The sequence below is a fragment of the Erigeron canadensis genome, chromosome 9 (assembly GCF_010389155.1).
Source record: "Erigeron canadensis isolate Cc75 chromosome 9, C_canadensis_v1, whole genome shotgun sequence".
Lineage (NCBI taxonomy): Eukaryota > Viridiplantae > Streptophyta > Magnoliopsida > Asterales > Asteraceae > Erigeron > Erigeron canadensis.
Window position 1 is genome coordinate 318,488 of NC_057769.1, and position 23,472 is coordinate 341,959.

The following is a 23,472-nucleotide window of genomic DNA, read 5'->3' on the forward strand; positions in this document are numbered from 1 at the left end:
TGCGGTTCATCGGTTCAAGCAGCATCGTCCAATTAATCCTTCAAACATATATAAGCAGTTCGATTCCCGTTTTAAACCCGTTTCGCCTTGATACGCCATTAATTAAACCAAAAAAAACATATGGGTTGTTTGTCGATCTTATTTTGATCGAAATTAAAAGCATATATATATAGTATGTTCCAAATTTGAAAAGGAAAAAACAAACAAAAAAAAAAAGACATTGATACGACATTATAAGCAGTTCGCCTTGATACGACATTAATTAAACCAAAAAAAACATATGGGTTGTTTGTCGATCTTATTTTGAGATTAAAAACATATATATAGTATGTTCCAAATTTGAAAAGGAAAAAAAAGAAAAAAAAAAAAAAGACACAGAAAGTTTACTTTTGTTGAGAATTACAGCATGACCAAATTTCACTAAATTTTCATACAAAAACACATAATAATGGAGTATATATAAGAAAGATGTGTACACAGTACACATTCACATATATACCACACCACGTACATAATTTATCTTCTAGCAGATAGAAAATCAAACTCACGAGTAACGTTGTTGATAACTGGTTACATACACGGACGGATTTAGCATGGGGGCAATGGGGGCAGATGCCCCCACTTCAATTTTAAAAGAAATTTAAAAAAAATTATTTTAATGGTATATTTGTTATTTAATTTCTGAAAAAAGAGAAAAATAAGGAAGATTCATTGATCATGAAAGCTTAACCTTTTCTATTATTAAAATTTTTAGCAACAAAATTTTACTTTGGTTAGAAGGTGTTGTTGCAGGTCGTAAATGTGGGTGGTGAATTGGGGAAGAAAACTGTGAAGAAGAAGAAGAATCTTTCTTTAGTATTATATTATTATATTATTTTTATTTTTATTTATATATGTAAAGTGAATACAGCTAATCAGCCATGCCATAGGAAAAACTGAAAAAGCATATGTATTATTTAAGTTTTATTTCAGCCCTTGAAGTTTCATAGTATATATAAACTGATTACAAAGTATTATAACTTAGTTTTGAATTTAGATAAATTTATAGTTTTTTTTTTTAAAGGTGTCATCAAATATTACAACGGAGGATCTAGATTTTGTTGTTTGAAATATGTCCACGTTAGAGATCACCTTCACTCAATACCTAATAAAAGAAAAAACTCTTTAAAAGTCCGCCTTAAAGCACGAAAACATATTAGAGGAAAAACCATACTCTCCTTAGACTTTAACCTGGCTGTCCCAAAATCCAAAAACTGAAGGACTTCCTTACTAATAATTATTAAATATGACATAAATCTATTGAGATTTTAACATCAGCGTTAATGTTAAAAATGGTTGAGTGTGGTAAGTATAAGCTAATTTTTTTAGGGTACATTTTTTTCTAACAGGGTCCCAAGTTTTTTTGTTTTACACTCTAATAAATATGACATACGACTTCTAAATTTACCCCCTCGTAAACAAATTTCTGGCTCCGTCCCTAGTTACATATATATATATATATTTATAAACAAACAAGCGTTTTCCGCGTAGCTAGTGTGTTGATTGATTGATTAATAAGTCGCCGTCTTAAGTTGTTCCAAAAGCCTAAAACCTTTATATATAAAGCCTCTATAATATATATATAAAGGGGACGTCTTTGATCAAATTAATCAACAATGAAATTAACACCCGGCCGTGTTGAGAAATGAGTTGATCGTCAATCTTAGGTTTGTATGTACATTATATTTTGAAACCGTGCCCAACACTGGACACGAGACTTATAACATTATTAATATTAGATATTAACTAGATTTTACACCCGTGTTCAACACTGGACACGGAATTTACGATATTATTAATATTAGATTTTCATACATTTAAGTAATAAAAGCTTATAGTTCTAAAGATATACGATTCTAAGTGTTATACTTTACAAGTTGTTGTACAATAATCGCATGTTTGTCACTGTCATTATTAGCTGAGCCATATTGATGAAATTGTCCCGTAGCCATTCCACAAGACTCATGCAATAATCATTTCTCTATTATAGAATTTTTTTTTTAAACGAGTTGCACTCATAAGGTGATATTCTTATGAAATTTAATTACGAATTAAAATATAAACATATACTTATGATCTTGTACTTGACATTCAAGTATATGTATTTGATCATGATGGAGGCCCATAACATGAATAGGTTTATTTTAAATCACATGTTCTATGATAATTAAATAACAATTATGATTTTTTTTTCATATTTTTTTTTTGTAACAATTAGGACTCTAGATTTGAGTGATAATTGTAACTTTAAACATTAATACGTAAAATGAATATATAAGAAAGAAGAAAATTATCTACCTTTTTATTGAGAGATAAAATGAATCTTGAATGAAGTTCATATTGATTTGGATTTAGTATTCAAGTAACTATCTGTTGTAAATCGTGTTTTGTTCTGTTATCATCCCATGTTCTGTGATTTCTATTGTGTTCAGGATAAGGATGTTGTATATCGTTATATGTTATTATGTTTGAGATATGTATATAGAGTTCAAATTGTGTTTATATTAAATATTAAACTAAATATTAATACTTATAGAAATATAATCTAATATATTATTAAATTGGACGACATTATCAATATTGTATTGAAATACCAATGTACGACAGTTGTATGGATGAATTTATAAAATTCTCTTATAAGCTAATATTTATTTTTAGTTGTGTAGTCGACATTGATATTTATATGTGTAAATTTATATTAATTTATATAATAATAAGTAAAAGAAAAACAGAGTCAAATTTGAAAAATTTGAGAAAATTGAGAGATATGATTACGTGTATTGTTTATAACATTTTAAATATAAGATAAATTATTAAATATATAAATTTAAATGTAAAACATGTAAGTAAAAACATACTTAAAAGAATATACTTTTAGAAAAATAAACACATATATTATATTTCATCTTTTGAATAATTTTTTAAATACAATATTTCATATATTGAAATTTTTTTAATTAATTAAATGATTAAAAGTTTTAAAAAAGACCTCTTGATGGCTAAAAATAAATACTATTTAGGGTTAAAAAGTGTAAATTGTTGATGTAAAACAAAAAAAGTTTAAAAATTAATGAGAGTTTATCTAGATGATGACATAAGTGAGAGTCAATTTAATGAAATTGAGCAATTTGATTGGTTAATAAGTCATTAGTTCAAATGTCTTATAGTAGTATATATTAAGATTAAGATAGATGTAACTCATAAAATCAAAGTTGAAGATATAAAGTGTTCAATTCAAATGTCAATAATATTAAAATAATAGAAAGAAAAGTAATGTAATAAAAGAACATTAAAAGCATATACCTTTTTTCGTCATTTGAAAGACTTTTTTATAGACGGAATTTGTTGTAGTGTTTTTTGTCTTCTTACTTTTGTCACATATTAACATTTTAAAGCTCCTTCTCAACTTAACTCGAAATAATGCAATTTATAATTGTTCGTGTGTGAAAACTGGGCTTTGTAGATGGAAATCAATTTTAATAACATTGTAAAAATAATTATTTTAGTTATTTGTTTTCTATTAATTAAATAAACTTATGTAAAAACAAAATGATCACATTAGCGAGAGTCAATTTGATGAAATCGAGCGATATGATTAGTTAATAAGTTACTAGTTCAACTGTATTTTAGTATATATATATATACTTTAAAATTAAAATAGTACAATTACTATTAAAATCTTAATATATTTACATTAAATTTAATTTATTTTTAATTAATTATTATATATATATAATATAACATATTCTTGGATATATCTTAGGTATTACCTTATTGAATAAATATTAGCTATTATTTTATCGGATTTATATTAGCTATTATTATTTTAGTTATTATATTAAAAACATGGGTAAAAAGTGTAAATTTATGATGGAAAACTAAAATACGTAAATTAAAAATAAAAGTCAATATTAAAAAATCGAGAGTTGTGATTAATTGATAAGTTATTAGAGCAACAGTATTTTGGTATAATAAAAGAAAGATGAGACTAATGAGATTGCAGCTTATAACGATATGGGCCAGATTCAAAGAATAATGGGCCGAAGTGTCTTATGGGTCAAAACAAATTGATGGGCTCAGATATACACTTACAAGGGATGGCTCCTTCACAACTCTCCAGTAACTACGGCTCTTTCAGAGTGTGGCTGCAAATACAAGAGAGAGCATAGACTTAACATGGATGTGGGGGTTAATGAACAGTAACGGCTCTCAGTGAGAGTCTCAAGATTACAGCGCGCCTTCCCTCGATTAGAGTCTCAATCAAAACACAACCTGCCCTATTCAGTCTACATCTGTATCTTGATGGGTTTTTTTTTTTTTTATGTATATTTTTTGAGGAAATATTATCTGTACGTATATGTTCCTAATTAGTATTTATGAGTATCAAATTATGGATTTATATTCAGTCATATCACTGTTATTGTACGCCATTTTATATATGTTCTTATTTTTGAATCTATTACCTGTCATTTATCATCTAATCTCTTTAGATCGATTATGTTTGTGTTACATCGATCTGCTCAAGCTTAATTGGTCTCATATATCTTAATTTCAATCAGTTTAAGATTCTTATCAGGCCGGCCATTCTGTCTGCTTCAATACCCACGTGCATTATCATATATACATATAATCCAACTTGACCATCTAGATACATGTATCGACCAATTAACGACTTGCTAACTTAATCGTTTGTTTAGGAGGATCGATCAATTAACCCGATCGAATTTTGACGCGGACAGAAATTAAACATACTATATATATATATATATATACATAATTGTTTAATTTCCGATCACCTACTGCTAGCCAACCAATGCAGATTAACACCTTCGCGTACTACTAATTATGGGACATAAATATCTCACGCCATGAGTGTGTACCCAAGACATGTTAGTATTAGAGGCACTTACACACTCACAATTTTGATGTAATTGATAAAAATGATCAGAGAACTTCAAACTCTTTTATTGAATTCAGAAAATTGCATGAGAATTACATAGCCAGCCACACCCTTATACAGGGAATAATACAACTAAGAAAAAGATAACGTGCATACGTGCCTAAAGACTCGGTCTGTGATAACCACCACACACATAGCCATTATTTGAATAAAACAGACTAATGCAGAAAATAAGGAAAATAACCAACGTACTAAAGACTGGTTCTCATGCAGTTACTCACATGCTTTAAACATGTGCAGATGAGTTTGGATCACTTTTAATACCTTCCCTTGATTCAAACTCCATGACTCCTAGCTTGAATCTAAAATAGACAAACTTTTCTCTTGGCAACGCTTTGGTTAACATGTCTGCTAGCTGCTCATTTGTTCGACAAAACTCCAACTTAACTTTTTCTTCATCAACCATCTCTCGAATGAAATGATGCTTGAGCTCAATATGTTTTGTACGACTATGCATGATTGGATTCTTGGACAGATTGATAGCTGAATGACTGTCACAATAGATAGTGATTGGCTTGGACTGTTGGACACCCAAATCTTCTAAAATTCGTTGCAACCATACAGCTTGACATGTAGCATTTGTAGCAGAAACATACTCTGCCTCGGTACTTGATAGAGCAACTGTATTCTGTTTCTTTGAACACCAAGTAATCACACTTCCACCTAAAGAGAAAATGTTTGCAGAAACACTTTTCCGGTCATCAACACAAGCAACCCAATCACTATCTGTAAATCCAATAAGATCCATTTTACCTCCTTTTGAGAACCACATTCCATACCCAGCAGTACCACTTATATACCTTAAAACTCTTTTAGCAGCTCCATAGTGCAACTTGGAAGGAGCTTGCATGAATCTTGATAGCACACCAACTGAGAAGGACAAATCGGGTCTGGTATGAGTCAAATATATAAGGCTACCAACCAGACTACGAAAGATTGTTTCATTCACCTTGTCTTCTCCATCTTCTCTAGTCAACTTATCATATGGATTCATAGGGACAGTCTCTGGCTTACAATCTTTGAACCCATATTTTTCTAGCAGACTTGTTGCATATTTCTCTTGACTAATAAACACCCCATCTTCACACCGCTTCACTTCTATTCCCAAAAAGTACTTCAGCAATCCCATATAAGTCATTTCAAACTTATCTTCCATTACACCTTTAAATTCTGCAATGAGTTGTAAATTGGAACTAGTACAGATAATATCATCTACATAGATGCACACATAAATAATATCACCAGTACTAGTCAACTTAACATATAATGTTGGCTCATTGAGACTTCGAGTGTACCCATTACTTGTGAGATATCCATCAATTTTAGAATACCAAGCACGAGGGGCTTGTTTTAAGCCATATAGAGCTTTCCGTAGTCTATAAACTTTATCTTCCTTCCCTACCACCTCAAATCCTTCGGGTTGATACACATAAATTTCTTCAGTCAACTCCCCATTTAAGAAAGCAGTTTTTACATCCAGCTGATGTAAACTCCAACCACGATGCGCAGCCACAGCCATCACCATTCGGATTGTTTCAAATCTAGCTACTGGGGCAAATGTTTCTTCATAATCTACTCCCTTCTTTTGAGAGTAACCTTTTGCAACCAACCTCGCTTTGTACCTCATGATCTCACCATTTGGTCCCAGTTTAGTCTTGTAAAACCACTTCACTCCCACAATGTTTTTTCCTTCAGGTAGAGACACCAACTCCCATGTATTATTTTTTTTTAATGGCTTGTAATTCTTCTTTCATTGCATTCTGCCATTCTAGCTTGCTTGAGGCTTCTGAGTAGGTGATGGGATCTATAGAAGTATTGAGAGCAAATTGACATCTCGTATATTGATTATCCTCATCTGATAATTCCTCACCTGTATGATAGTCTTTCAGCCACATAGGTGGTTTAGAAATTCTCTTTGATGGCCCTACAATAGAAGATGATGGAATGGGAGTAGAATTTTGTTGTGGGGAATTTGGTGACAAGGTAGTATTTGAAGTTGAATTTTGAGGTAAGGTAGTAGTACTATGATTGGTATTGTGAGTGGTTTCAAAGGTAGAGGGGTCTGAATTATTTGATGGAGTGTTTTGGGAGTTTGTACTTTGGATGAGACTAGGCAACTGTGAGTTGTTTGAGTTGTCATGGGGAGTAAGTGAATGGTCGTTTTCAATTGTAGGAAAAGGATCAATGTATGCATACTCATTTTTATTTCCACTTTCATCCTTCCAATTCCATTTTTCATTCTCCAAAAACAAAACATCACGCCTCACAATAAAATTTTTGCTTTCTGGCAAGTAAAGTCTATAGCCTTTACTTTGTTGAGAGTAGCCTATGAAGATGCCTTTTTCTGTTTTCTTGTCCAACTTTTTTCTTTTCTCCACTGGTATCAAGGCATGAGCTGGACAACCAAAGACCTTTAAGTAGGTCACATTTGGTTTCCTCCCATTCCACATTTCATACGGACTTTTGTTTTTCAATGCATTAGTGGGAGAAATATTAATGTTATGAACAACAGTAGCAACTGCCTCGGCCCAGTAAGAGTTGGATAACTCTTTATCCTGCAACATGCTTCTTGTCATCCCCATTACAGTTCTATTTTTTCTTTCCACCATACCATTTTGTTGTGGTGTAAAAGGAACTGTCAACTCCCTTTTAATTCCATGAGTTTCACAAAAAGAGTTGAATTCATTTGAACAAAATTCACCACCCCTGTCAGTACGAAGTACTTTAATCATTTTATCACTTTGTTTTTCAATAAAAACTTTGAATTTTTTGAATCTTTGAAAGGCATCAGATTTTTTTGCTATGAAATACACCCAACACATGTGAGAGTAATCATCAATAAACAACAGGTAGTATGAACTATTACCAAGGCTGCGTGTTTGCATAGGCCCACAAAGGTCAGCATGGATTATGCCTAGTTTTTGTGTGGCCCTCGCAGAATGCTGTGGAAAAGGAAGACGAGTTTGTTTTCCCATCACGCAGCCTTCACATGTATCACCAATTTTAATAAAGGGAAGTCCATACACCATATGTTTGTCATGCAATGTTTTCAAACTAGTATAGTTCTAGTGACCATACCTTTGATGCCATAATTGTGTGGTGTTTGTTTTCACGAATGGAATGTCCTCGGCTTTTGATGCATCAAGCAGGAACATGTTATTGCTCAACACCGGAATCTTCATGACATCAACTCCTTTTTTCTTGATGACACACTTGCTATCTTCAAAAAGTAGTGTATATCCGCTCTTCATAAGTTGTCCCACGCTGAGCAAATTATACTCAAGCTTGGGGGCAAAGTACACATCCTTCAAAAATTTTTGTGAGTTTCTGCCAGTAACAATCTTTACAGTGCCTTTTCCTTCAACCTTTAACTTCTTCTTATCACCCAACTGCACCTCCAATTTGAAAGTCTCATCAAGACAAGTGAACATACCTTTAGAGCCTGTCATGTGATTGGAGCATCCCGAGTCTAAAAACCACAAACAATTTATTCCATTGTTTGTACTGCCATGCAATACCATAGACGGTTCATTGCTGGAAGTGAAAGTCATGAACAAGTGCTGCTGCTCTTCAACATTTTCTTCTTCTTCGGGAGTTTCTATAACTGCATTTACTTGGGCATCTTCATTGTACCAACAATCTTTTTGAACATGGCCATATTTTTTGCATATATAGCACTGGGGGACATTCCCACGTCCCGGCGTTCGACCTCTTCCTCGCCCTCTAAAAGACCCTCTACCCCTGCCTCGGTAAGTGTTGGACCGATCAGGAGTTTGAGTCATGCGACTGGTCTCTTGAAACACTTGAAGTGCCTGCTCATCAGATCTCTCTTGCTTATCATTTGATCTGCTGTTTATTCTTTCTTCCTGGGATTGGAGAGACCCCATTAATTTTGTAGGGGTCAACGTGGTAAGATCAACAGTCACTTCAATTGAGGATACTACATAGTCAAACTTGGGAGTGAGACTACGCAATATCTTTTCAACTATAGCTTGGTCAGTGACTTGTTCACCATAGGCACGTTTTTGGCTGACTATCACCGTTACTCTTGAAAAGTAATCACCCACCAGTTCACCTTCACGCATGAACAGGTTCTCAAATTCTCTCCTTAGTCCCTGTAGCTTTACAGCTTTGACTTTTGTATCACCTTCATACTCCGTCTTCAAAATTTCCCAACTTTCTTTAGCAGTCTTTGCTGATGCAATTCTTGAAAAAAGGTTATCATATGTGGCCTGCTGTATGAGGGCCATAGCATAAGCATCCTTTTTCTTGGCCGCCTTTAAACGACTCTGATCCGTCTCTTCTTCATTCAGCCCATTTTCAATACATTCCCAAAGATCACGAGATCTCAGAATGGTTGTCATACGGATACTCCAAAAATCATACCCTTCACCCTTAAAGATAGGGATTGGGGTTGGTGCAGTGGGAAGATTGCTTGCTTGATCCGCCATTTCAGATTATTTGTTGTTGTGTGAAGGATTGAATAAGGACACTAACTCTCACTGTGCTCTGATACCAAAATTATGTTAGTATTAGAGGCACTTACACACTCACAATTTTGATGTAATTGATAAAAATGATCAGAGAACTTCAAACTCTTTTATTGAATTCAGAAAATTGCATGAGAATTACATAGCCAGCCACACCCTTATATAGGGAATAATACAACTAAGAAAAAGATAACGTGCATACGTGCCTAAAGACTCGGTCTGTGATAACCACCACACACACACAGCCATTATTTGAATAAAACAGACTAATGCAGAAAATAAGGAAAATAACCAACGTACTAAAGACTGGTTCTCATGCAGTTACTCACATGCTTTAAACATGTGCAGATGAGTTTGGATCACTTTTAATAAGACATGCATCAAATTCATGGAAACGATAAGATACATATATATGATGGTGTATATATCTCACCTACATATTGTTTGTCTTATTTTGAAATTATAAGCGTATGTTCCAAACATATATATGATGCGGTAGGGGTGTTTACTCATATGTTAACATATAGCGTGTAAATAACTGTTTGTTTTTTATTTTATTTTCTCAAATATAAATGATCTTAAAAATATTCAAATAGCAAAAATCTCCTGTAGCTCAGTTGGTTAGAGCGTTGGTCTTATAAACCCAAAGTAGCAGGTTCAAGCCCCGCCGGTCTACGTTAATTTTCTCACCTTTTAAATTTTTCTGTATACCTAAAAATCCCCCACTATTTTTTATTCCTTTTTAAGTTTTTTGCAAACCAAAGAACGTCTGCACTGAAAATGTCTCAGTATTTTTTATTCCTTTACACAAGTCCAATTTCATGTAAGTTGATATATACTGTAATTAACAACATAAAATAGATATTATAGATGATATAGGGAGATAGTCTTACAGATGAACGCTGCAGGCATAAATTCAAAACTTCACACAGACAATTAAAGAAACTATATCTTATGATCCATGAGTGAGGGTAGTGATCTATCAGAAATTAATTTTATGCATTGTGCGCTATGAGTATCAAGACGTTAAATAAAACCAAAAGGTTACCACCAGGCCGTGAGGCTTTCCCAGAGAATGTTTTCTATTTACATTCCCGTCTCTTAGAAAGAGCTTACAACTCACTTACCATTATAATGGTAAATACAACTAAAAAATATGGCTGGCTTGGGTTTTTCGACTGTGACAATAAAGTATAATATCTTTAAAAATAATAATACATAGAAAACAAGAAATGTATATTGTTCGTTCGTGGGTTTTGAATATAAGTTTAAGAAACAGCGTGTACGTACTACTTAAAGAATAATTGTTCGTTTTTTATTTGTTCCTCAAGTATAAATTATTTGAAAACTACTTTAAGAATAATTGTTTGTTTTTAATATGTGGGTGTTATACAAGTTATTAACATATGGATAAAGTTTTTACCTAAATTTCGAATACATTAATACAAATAGTTTGACCCGCTAATAATTCTTGTAATATGTATACTTCTAGTTTTAAGTGTTTGTTATGGATGTTGACACGAGTTTAGACAATTATATACAAAATTATATGAAAATAAAAGAAAAAAAAAGCTTGAAAAACTGTCAAACCGTTGAAACCGGACCGACTACATGGTTTGGTCTGATTCGGTTAGACAATATACTTGGTTTGGTTTGTTTTAATATATACTAGCCTTGTACCCGCGCGATGCAGCGGGACATAGGAAAAAACCGCTGGTAAAGTAGCTGTACAGTGTTATTACATGAATGTATGATTTAACTATAGTGTTTCTTACCACCGTTATTATTTTAGAGTGAACGTTTTTTATGTTGATTGATTATTAAATTCGGTAACGCATGTGTGTTTTTTTGGTATACTATATGAGCAACTTAAGGGAAGGGAAGAAACACGTGTAAGGTTTTTTTAAGGATATTTTTGGAATTTCAGGAATAAAGTGTTTTATGGTAATATAGATTAAAAGGATAAATTGAAGATTTTAAAGGTAGAATGTTAAATTTTAGGGAGGGTAGTTTGTTTATATAGATAGTATATATATATATATAGCAACTTTTGATGAGCCAATGGGTTGATAGCCCAGTGGCATCCAGACCTCCAATGAAGGCTTGTTATTTGGGCAATCAGGGTTCGAATCTAAAGGGACTCAGGTTTTACCCCAAATGGCATTCAATGCCGTAGATGTCGTGCCGTTTGGCGATCTATCTGGGGGTTTTTCATATGAATTACCGCAATGGCATTCTTCCCGGTGGGTATAGAGACTACAAATAGGGTGAACAAGCTGTGACAAAAAAACGAATGTTCAAAAAAAAGAGCAACTTTTGACGAGATCTTACACAATATGTTTAGAAACAACCTAATATAATTAGAGTATTGTTTGTTTCTTTTATCTATGTTTTTTTAATCTATATTTATATTTATTCTTTATTATCGTAATTATAAAATTTTATTGATGAAATGTTTTAACATATAACAAAGTTTTTTTTTCTTCGTATAATATAATTTTGAATTCAACATTAATAATGACGTGACAATAACAAATTAAGTTTCTAAGGCTAAAAGGAGTGGTATTGTCGGGGGTTGAGCTACTTTCATCACGTCGCGCCATGTGTCATTCTGAGTTGTTGGGGGTTGTCTGGAAAAAAAAGGGAGAATTGAGTTGCCTGGAAGGTAGGGTAGTCTTTCATGACATATGACAATTAAATTACTAATATTAATAGTTAAACCCACTAAAATCTAAAAAAATGGGATAGCAAATGTGGACTTTGGTGAGTGTGTCATATCAAAATGAATTTTGCAAGCGATATGTGGAATCGCTCATTTTGTGTATTGCCTAGGCGGAATAGTGTGGGTAGCAACTTGGGGGCGACGAGCAGTGGATTGTCGGGAAAGTTGCTCTACTATGTAAGTAATTGATGAAAATATAATTAATGTAAAAATATAGTGAATAAAATTTAAATTATAAAAGATAAATGATATAAATTAATTTATTAAAGATGAAATGATAATTTTATATCTAACTTTTTTATAAAATAAAATATGATAATAATTAGATAGTATAAAATGATAGAACTATTATAAAAATATGATAATAATTAGATAGTATAAAATGATAGAACTATTTACATATAGAAGTACAGATGAGTCTAAATTCGATGTGTCTTGAGACCCGACCCTGAACATTTGGAAGCGGGTCAGGTTGTAAGAAAGAACCCACCCGCTGAACTGGCGGTGGCGTGAAACGTAGAAAACATGTAAACGACAATTACAAGTCGTCTTCTCTCTTTTGTTTCTTCATTACTACGTATTATATTCTTTCCTTTTCTTGTTTTTCTTTTTCTGGGAGTGAAAAATAGATTGTGAGGGGAAAAGAGAAAAGAAATTTCTTTGAAATCTCTTCTTTTCCTTATTCCCTCCAATTCTATAACATATTCCCATATCTTCTATCAATATTTAAATCATATCTTTTTGTTGGAAATCTGATTTGGGGCTTCCTTCATCGATTCACCTGCTTCTCTCCCAGGTATCCTATTCTGATTATTATTTTAATTTTGATTATGCCTAATAGCTATTCTTTTAACTTGCTAGTAGCTCTCTTAACATGAATCTTTCATTGCTTTGGATTTATCTTCTTCTTTTTTTTTTTAATTAGAAAGTTTATTACTTTGTGAATATATATATGACATTTGGGTTATGGGTTTTGTTGTTTGATTCCTAAAGTTGAAGTGTATCTACTTTTTTTTTTTTTCTTATGAAGATTGTGTTCAATTTAGGTTGTTAGAATACGAATTTATGGAGCCTTTTGCAAATGTAGGTTGTGAGTATGAATTTTAAGACCCTTTGTAATCTTATTTAGTGGGTTATTAATAACACTCCCTCTCTCAGTTTAGTCTCATTCGAGGATTCTTAGCTTTTAGATGTTATAGTTTTGTTAGATTTTTTGGAATATGATTGACTCGCTAGGGGATGTTTGAGTTTGTCTTTAGGATAGCGTTTTCAAAACAGATTTATGTGTTTAGAACAAGCAATTCCTTCCTGCGTTTTGAAAACAGCTGGAAAGCGCATATAGCCACTTTTCCGCCAAACACATTTTCCTAATTATTTACGTTATGCAACCACAATTATCAAATAATCTCTTCAAAATGCAACACAAACACCATCTAAGAACCAGATAATCAGTTGAATAAAAACAGGTTATGGAAAATATTGTTTGGATGCTCTTCTGCTGTTTGAAGTTGTAATGATCAGATAATCAGATGTTTGGGTATTTGGTGAAATCTGGTAGCGAAGACGATTTTATTGATTCATGAAAGAATAGACACTCTGCATCTAAAAAAAGTTGACAACTTGTGAAGTTCAAAAAAATAAATAAATAAAAAAAAATTACAAAATCAAGGTTATAATGAGGGGTGCATAAGTGATTTTATGTTACCTGACCATATTCAGTTTAGTTGCAGCTGGTCTGGACCTAAATATACGAAACAGAAATAATCAGATCTTCAGAAGCGTTTAATTTGTTTGTCCAAAACTTGACAATGATCAGACTATCAGTTCCAAATGACCAAACACCCTATGAGTTTCTCTTTAGGCCTGATGAGATAGTATCACATGATTAAGTTTGTTGACGTGGCATCCCATCTTAACTGTATGAATTTTGTTCCATCCATAAGTCCTTGTTTCGGGACTACTTTTTATTATTTCATATTTTTAGTTGATTTGAGTGTTAAAAGTTCAGGTTTTTACTTTGTGCTTTAGGTGTTATAGTGGAACTTCAAATGTAATTACATGATAATATTTGAACAGGAAAATAAAATAAAAAATAAAAGAATACAACGACTAATGACATCTCGAACAATGAGGAGAAGACTCCATCATGGGGATGTCGATGGTAAAAAGCGCGAGCATTTAGTAGCTGCAGATTTGGATGACCTAAATGAACCTTTACTTGGTAATAATGATGAGTACAGGGCTAAACAGTTAGAGGTATTTCCATCTTCCTAATTTCTCTTCTATCAAAACATACTTACTATACGAAGTCACTGCATTTATTGCCGGTATCTTTGCATCTTAGGTACAAAGGCTTGAAGATATTCTGTACGATGAAAAAAGAAAAGAAAGCCTCCACTGGACATTTCTATTCTCTCACATAATTTCGGAATGGGCACAATGGTTAGGTATGATATTTAATGAGTTTATTTGTCATGGTCACTGCAATCCTTTACAAGCCTGAACATGTTTGACTTCCTTTAAGGATATTATTTTAATATCTATGAAACTTAAGTTTCAAGTAATTCTTTGTAATGAAACCAAAATAAACATCTTGGCTTTCTTGTGTAAGTATTGCTATGTTCAGTGTTCCTGACCAAATTCAGCTTCTTCTTTTCCAGCAAAACTTATACTTGGATCTGGATCATTTATTGCACGGATTTTGATGTCGCCTTCAACACCCGGAAATTTTCTTCCGCCCCCACTTACTCCATTACAGGTATAAATATAATTGGTGGCATTGAAATATGTTTTCTTTCATATATTATTTCATACACATTTCTGAACAAGAAATATATTACATCGTCAAGCATAACGAACCCTGATTATCTGTATATTCCTAATAAGTACTTTATATTTGTCCGAAATAACAAACATAGTTCAGTTGTTTCTTTCACTTTTAATAAAGTACAATGTACACATTTCATTGATTAGGAGGCAAGGCTTGGAACTCTGCAGAAAAGATTGGAGGTCCCTTTTGATGGTTCATGTTTGGAGCATCAAGTAAACATTCATTACTTGTTACATCCCATTTTTTTTCTATATGTGTATTCTCGCTTAATTTTACAATTTAAAGAAGTAGCATATAATATAAGTCGTGTTGCAGGATGCACTTAGGGAATTATGGAGGTCAGCTTATCCAAATAGGGAACTTCCGGGGCTTAAATCAGAACTTTGGAAGGAGATGGGCTGGCAAGGAAATGATCCTTCTACAGATTTCAGGTAATCTTATCTGTTAATCATGTACAGATAAAATATGTATGCAAATTTTCAAACTTGAATGTTATATCTGCAGGGGTGGAGGATTCATATCTCTTCAAAATCTTATCTTCTTTGCGCATACATATCCGGTTCGTTTTTTGATTTCACAGATTATCTGAGTTTTAATTTTGGTGATTAAGAATCCAGGACTTCCTTTTGATTTTACGTTAGGGTTTCATTTTAGTTTTATGATATTTAGAAATTTTGATCTTTTCAAAAGAAAAATAAAATTCAAGAAGAACATGGCGGTTGAAGATATAAAGAGTAATATTGCCATCTGCCATCACGTGATGTTATTTGGACTTAATTGTGTAATTGAAATATTTTTGGACTCCAATTGGTTATTGTTCAAAACTAGAACTTAAAGATGAAATCCATAATTATGGTATAAACAAAAGGGTGCAAGGACGGGCTTAGGAATTTACTTTTTTTATATATATATAAACAGGAAGCTTTTCAAAACCTTCTAAACAAAAAAGATGGAAGTAGAGCAGAATGGGAGTATCCTTTTGCTGTAGCTGGTATCAATATTTCTTTCATGTTGGTGCAAATGTTGGATATTCAGTCAGGTATAGATCTATTTCCTGCTACCTACATTTTTATGTTCATTGTACGTTGAATGAATTATTGCAACTTCTATTTTGGTTTATTTTCATATGATACCTAAATTTCTAATTGAGAATAGAGAAACTAGATACCTCTCCAATAGTAGTTTTACCAAATTTTGCTTGTCAAATATTGATGTGTGTGGTGTGTCATAAATAATGGCTAAGCTGAGGACCAAAACAACCAATTCCTTGTTCAGAAACTAAAAGAACTGTTCTTTTAAAGACACAAAATTGCAGTTGCTAAATAGTCAAAGGACAATTTTGTGCAATATATAGATGATGGTTAGTAGTTGGTTCATTTTGGCATTCACTTATCAGCATGTATCCCTGAAGTGTTAAGAATTATGATTTGACAAAAACACTCATATATAATGCTTCTAAATGTATTTGCAGGGTTGCCAACATCTTTATCAGGGATGCGCTTTCTACAGTTTCTGAGTAATGATGAATCGGCTTTTGATGAGCTCTTCTGTGTTGCCTTTAAACTCCTGGATGTTCATTGGCTTGCAAGGCGTGCTTCATATATGGAATTCAATGTGAGTAGAAATGATATTTTCAACCTATATACTTGTGAATGTGTTGTTTTTGGTTACGGTATGTCGTTATCTATCACTAATAGTCACATAGTTAGAACCAAGATGTTTAGCTAAAATGGAAACAGGTCAAACAGTTCAAAAGTTGTAAGGTGTAATTTTGGTGTGTACCACCTCTTCAAGCTTTATTCAATAATCTATGTTGTAACTGTAATGAAACAGTTTTAATGATGATAAGTTCTAGCTATATTATATGTAAGGTTTTTTGATAAGTGTTTGCTAGTCAACATAATCCTGTAATAAATCACCCATTTTGCCACCTGTGCATATGAGCTACTGCTCAAGTTTGGATTGTCTACTAAAAGTTGCATTCAAATTTCAATTTCGTGTAGGAGGTTATGAAGTCCACAAGAGTGCAACTAGAGCGGGAACTTGCAATTGAAGATGTCACATGTGTGAAAGATTTACCAGCATACAATCTTTTGAGATGATGAAACAACAGAGCTAAGATTTCCTTAAAAGGTTAGGCTGTTGTAAATTGTTTTACACATGATATCATGTAAGAGGCATCCTATGATGATGCCAAAGTTCATATTGAAAGAGAGAAAAACAAGTGAAGGTTAGTCTTCTAAATCTTGTACAAACATAAATGTGATTGAATTGAATGTGTGACTTCATATACGCGTATTGTAGTGAGGTTGATAGGGGTGGCAATTCTAGCTGAAATTTTAACATTTGTTACGAAACCCAAATTGGTCCACGGAAGGCGTTTATGCTACCAAACTATGTTGCTAAGAGTGGTGGTATTTTTGTTTATTTAGTCACTTTTCTGCTTGAAGTTAAGCTCTTAGCTAAGAGAAAAGAAGATAGCTATCTTAAAAAGCTATTCTCAGCAAAATTCTTCAAATTGTACATGAAAATTATGCGAGTAATTAAAGTTTTTTAATAATCTCTTCGGACCAATATAAATACCGTGTTGTTACATGTACTGTACACTGAATCTTTTGAAAATTCATTTTTGGAGATTTCAAATTGTATGAATACCCAACTTCAATGGTGAAAAGTCTTGCTAATTGAGAACTTCACCAAAAGAACATATATTAAGAATCTTTTGTGATGGTACCAATATTTGTTTTGACCCGTTACTTAGCAACTACAATTTGCGCATAGATAGCGCAAGAAATGTAATAACGTACAAAAGTTGAGACCGTATCTGAAAAATGAGGTGTTTTACAAAGCACATGTCAGTTTGTATGCTTGATTTACGAACCATATGACTGAAACCAAGTCAATCTAGACCTCTACTCCTACCATCAGCCCACGCAAGGAAATAGAATTTTTATTCCGACTACATGAATGCAAATTCTACCAGACCCATTACAACAAAATTTAAAGACCCTTTTTAGATTTAGAATTGGAATAACATATCTGCTTCATATCCCAAAGCTTCAAGATGACCAGCCATAGCCTTGTTCATTGGCGGAGGACCACACCGTAGTATCTGCAGGTGATTTGTTCCTTATTTAGTTTTCAGCTTTTGTCTTAAACATGGAGAGGTGACAATTTTGAACAATTTACTTATGCAGGATAAGTTTATCTCTAACAGTTCAAACGGGTAATATAAAATAATAATTCAGCTTTAAAAAATGGGTCAAATGGGTTGACCTATAAATCATTGTATATCAAAAACAGATTACACTTGAGATATACTTGACACACTAATTGTTGAATATTTGTAACTTTTAGAAGCACTGGACAAAATTTTCAAGCCAACTCAACTAATTCCAATCCATTTTAACTCTTAAAAAGATATCCCAGCCCCTCCCATTCGCCACCTCAGAAACATGTTTGATTAAAACCGTGAAAGCAAACCTTTATATCAGACGCAGGTACAGGGAGATGTGCTTGGATCATTTCCTTCGTTACGAAGCCAACACCACCAGTCCATCCCTCAGGTGGCTTCAAAAAAACAAGTCAGTCCACCACACACACATATACATATATCATGTATTGCAAATCCAAGATAGAATAACCTTCATTTAACTTGTATCTGCAAAATGGGCTCTTTTGCAGATAAACAGAATACTTTTTAAACAAAATATTGATAATATTTGGAAGTAGGACTAGATTTGAATCACTAAGATCTAATGTGGATCATTTTATAGTGCACATTCAGCAAGTTAATATGATATGAATTATTATAATTTGATTTGCTATAGTATACAAACAGATCCAACCTATGCTCGATGAATACCTGATTCAATACGTAGTATACTTGGAACCGGCTGGAGTATTTAGAAGTAAGTCTCTCCAATTCCTCCTGTAAATCATCCAGTGAGTTAATTAAATGTAACTGCATACTGAAATCAATAGCATATATATTGATCTTATATGTATATACTTGGTAATTTAGTATTCACATAGAGGATGCAAGGATCTAGAGTAGTATATATGTGTTTGCACACACACACACACACAGGAGTTTTCCACCTAAGTTATATCTTTGCCAACACATCAGTAGTCTAGCTGAAGTGGGTTAAATATTTGCAACATCAAAAAGGTAACCGCTTGCCTTGAGAAGAATGTCCTCAGATGTGACATTAGCATAGATGAGATTCAACTTGGTGTTGTCTGATTCGTTTTCTAGAATAGCTCTGGCTACCTAAGATTGAGAATTACAGATATTAATCTCATTTTATACCTTATAACAAACTTATTTTATTAGATGGATCTTGAGACTTTACAAGACTCGAAGTAAATGAACACCTGAAACATTGGAGTGATACCGGAGCCCCCTGCAATCATTCCGAATGCTCTCACATCTCCAGCTTGATACTTGAACCGCCCCTGGAATTAAAAACTTGTAATGGTAAATTGAACTTTTCAAATTAGCAGTAAGGGCATAACACTGATGAAACAAACTATTGGGGAGATGCAACTTAGCTGAACTGTTAAAATAAAAACTGATTTGAAAATATAGATAAGTTCTTTATAGAATCTAATGGACTTTTGTTCACTACATGATCTAAAAAGGTTGCCGAAGTTCTTTTAGTGGATGGGTCTTCTTTATCTCTTATCATACAAAGGGAAACTGAAAGTAACTTGTATGAAAATGGGTCAATGTGGGCAAAGCAAAGTATTTATGGAACAGGTCAAACAGTTTAATTTTGCCCTATATATTCAAGGGTTCACAACCTCGGTCACATGGGACTGACCAGAGAGACAAAGATGGAAGAAAACAAGCAAAAGTGAGAAAATCAATAACAACAACAACCAAACATGTGTAGCCAGATTGTTCTACAAACAGAGAACTGCTTTTATGCAATAAAAGTGGTTATAATGTAAAACCTGAAGCGCATTATAAGCATTGATCATAATTTAATAGAAAAAAAAAGATGATAGAAGTATAGAGCAAAAGTATGAAACTTTAACCGTTGCGAAATAATTAAAGCAAGATATGTAAGTATAAGAGAATTCATGTACCTTGGGTCCCTTCACAGCCATATAGTCACCTTCCTTCATTTCGCGGAAGTGATGGGACATACGACCTTGTGGATACATCTACAGGTATGTAACACACTATGATGGTATATATCAAGATCGAAAATGCATAGATCAAAAAGATGCAAACGTGTAAGCAAGAAAATTTCCAGAATTTGGGTTTGTACCTTGATAACCAACTCAAAGTATCCAACATCAGTGTCCAGAGTGGTTGGGGTGTATGGTTTAATAACCTCTTCACCTTGGCTATCCTTACCCCTAATACATATAACAAATTAATTGATAAGTACCACACAGGCACCATCTGTTCCGGCATCCAATACACACACACACACATTTTAGATCAAAAGTAATATGCATTTGTTACGATTAGAGACGAGAGTTTTCCATGTTAGTAACTAAAGACCGTGAGCTTTTCCTTTGTATTACATGTATCAGGTTCATAGTGATTGGTCACGACAGTTTTATGTTAAGTTTAGTGACCGAATGTTGACCGCCCCAAGTACTCAAACTGTAATTAATTTTTCAGGGAACATATGATAGGTAATCACATCTATATATACCGGCAACTAATATGCTGTCCAATAGGAAGGCCCAACACAGCATTAGGCGTAGGCAGAGCGAACTTGAACTTGGCCACGTTATGGCTAAGTTGGGTGCGCTTGAGAAGCTTGAATTCTCTAAAACTTTCAGGATTTATGCTCCCTAATAAACGACACAACAGCCCATGATTAAGTTCTGCGCGCAGTTTTAACTAGATAAAAGGAACATGGAATACAAAGATATACTAAAAGAATAATAAAGCCATATATTGATGCTAGAAATTCATTTAGTTTACTTGGGAGAATTATTTGTGATTCAAAGGGATGGATGGAGATGTGACGAACATACCTTTAGGTTTGTTGTAGGAGGAGAAAAAGCCGAATGCAGCAATGGCAACTGCAATAACAGCAATGGCAATCGGAATCTCGTTTCCTTGCAAGAAATCCATTTCCGATGAGTTGTGCTAGCTGTTTTGTATATACAGTACATTATTATTATTATTATTATGTGAGCAGCCAGTCGATCTTGTTTGACAGATAAACTGTTTGTATGTATGAGAAGAGGCACTAGCTGAATTTATCGTGCGTAAAAAAATTATTACTTCCCATATCAAAATTCCATCCCTATTAATGTGCTTTCTTTTTAGCTCTTATGATTAAGCAGAATCACTTTCAGGACAATTGAATGCAATTAATTGTTTATACAAATTTTCTTTTTTTTTTTAAAAAAAAAATAAATAAATGAAGGGTCCGACATAGTGTAAGTTGTAAACGCAACTTATATAGTATAGCAACTAAATATATGAATCTGTTTGCTTGTATGCGTACATACATTATGATTGATGATGATGTGGAGAATTTAATTTAATCAATCCGTTCTTAAATTTAATTGCATGAACAATTTTTATATATTACAAGGGAGATAGGGAGGAGGAGAAGACTGACTGGATGATGATGATGATGATGATGGAATGTGACCTCAATCGATCGGTGCAGATCAAAATGAAAGAGTAGTAGTAATATTTAGATACTTGCTACAATATATATATACCGGAGGGATATAGTGGCGGTATACTGCGGCGGTGGGCGGAAATGACGGAGGTTGATGGTATTAGTTAATAATTAACTGGGGGATTGATTTATTAGTTAGTATAGATATAGATATGAAAGTGTATATGATATACAAACAATGGGCGGGTGGCGGACTATTATGAGGAGTCAAAGTTGGAGCGTCCATCAATCATATTCACTCACACGTCCCTCATCGCCAACCACTTTCCAATTGTCGCCCATGGTTATTTATTTATTTTCCTTTATTTTTAACAAACAAAATGATAAATGGAAAGGTTTTTCGGTTTGGGTTAATGGAGATGGACGGGGTTTTTTTAGCTTAATTTTATATGGTATTTACAGTGATATCTCATCATTTTCTGACTACAAATTTTCAAGACGGTTAACTAATAAGTTGTTGTCTTCTTTATAAAAATAGAATGCCATCCACGTTTGACTTTGACCAATGCACCACTATGCACAATTGTGGATTTATTTGCCTATTGTTCTCTCTCTCTCTTTTTTCCCCCCTTAATTATACACATATCCTGTTTGTTATCATGGAATTAGAGTGGGAATGGAATCAGTTATTCTAATGGAATACAAATTTGCTGTTTGTTTTAACATACAGAATGGAATAGCCCATTCTACAAACAATTCCATTCACTCTATAACCGTATTTTCTATTCTATAGGATCCTCCAGTTTTTAATTCTTTCCATGCTGGAATGAGCCTAAAAAGACTACTTTACCCCCATCATTTTCCAATGACAACAATATATATTGTTTATAATATACCTCAGTAGATCATGTAAGAAATCTTCTTTTTGAAATTTATTTATAAAAATAAGATATTAATGAAAAATCAAATTGACAGAGATACGTGAATAGATTCGGTGCCCAAGTTGTATTTCTTAAAATTATATCAAAGAAAATATAATAACAAAACATCAAATTAAAAAATTATATTTAGCAAAGCAAATATGGTTAACGTTCAAAATCATGTTTTTTTTTTCTTTTTTTATTTCAAAATTATGTGTTTTTTTTTTTTGTTTTCTTTGTTAAAATTATTATAATGAAAATGATAATCTAGGATAATTTTGTAATGGTTCGAAAATTTTCATTCCATTATGTATACTCAATCTCAAAACTAAATAAATAAAAAGTAGACGGTAAATTTTTTTTTAATAAAAATCATGTATTTAAGTAAAAGTTATTTTTATTACTTGGGTATTTCAGTCACTTCACTAATTATTTCATTCCATTCAAATAAACAACCAAACATGTAGTTGGAATAATAATTACATATTCCATTACTCTTGTCATTCCATTACCTCGTTCATTCCATTCCTTTGTTATTCCATTCCGTCTAATCAAACATACCAAATATCAAAGTAAAACTTAATTTTGAGTAGATTTCACAACATGAGAAGGCATTATAGACAATTAGTAGAAATATATTTTATGTTCGAAAGAATAGAAACATATTTCAAATTAAATCAGTAAACAATTAAAAAGAATAAAAATAAGTAATGATTGTTATTTATTTATTTCTTTAATAAATATCTATCTTTTTTGGAGAAAATAATAAAAACTTATTGAACAATTAGTAAAGATAAAAACTATTTATTAATAACTTTGATGGATGTACTTCCTATTATAACTTAATGGTTGAGCACCAACTTTACATGCTGAAGGTCTTGAGTTCAAAACATAGGAAAGACATTT

At 32.7% G+C, this 23,472-nt stretch overlaps 2 protein-coding genes across 2 annotated transcripts; one reads left to right on the forward strand and one right to left on the reverse strand.

Moving 5' to 3' along the window:
- The first annotated feature begins 12,763 nt into the window (after positions 1–12,763).
- Positions 12,764–17,490, forward strand: LOC122581374 (ELMO domain-containing protein A). The gene is made up of 10 exons (XM_043753598.1): positions 12,764–13,007; positions 14,288–14,467; positions 14,556–14,658; positions 14,872–14,969; positions 15,185–15,253; positions 15,357–15,472; positions 15,546–15,600; positions 15,960–16,080; positions 16,513–16,655; positions 17,045–17,490. Exons 2-10 carry the CDS (start codon positions 14,324–14,326, stop codon positions 17,141–17,143), a joined length of 948 nt encoding a protein of 315 aa, XP_043609533.1. The 5' UTR covers positions 12,764–13,007; positions 14,288–14,323; the 3' UTR covers positions 17,144–17,490.
- Positions 17,491–17,866: 376 nt separating this feature from the next.
- LOC122582021 (NADH--cytochrome b5 reductase 1-like) lies at positions 17,867–21,887 on the reverse strand. Its single transcript, XM_043754366.1, has 10 exons — positions 21,641–21,887; positions 21,045–21,163; positions 20,717–20,858; positions 20,321–20,411; positions 20,136–20,213; positions 19,419–19,499; positions 19,225–19,314; positions 18,907–18,972; positions 18,525–18,611; positions 17,867–18,153 (listed from the first exon to the last, which is right to left on the reverse strand). Exons 2-10 carry the CDS (start codon positions 21,142–21,144, stop codon positions 18,061–18,063), a joined length of 828 nt encoding a protein of 275 aa, XP_043610301.1. The 5' UTR covers positions 21,145–21,163; positions 21,641–21,887; the 3' UTR covers positions 17,867–18,060.
- Positions 21,888–23,472: the final 1,585 nt, after the last annotated feature.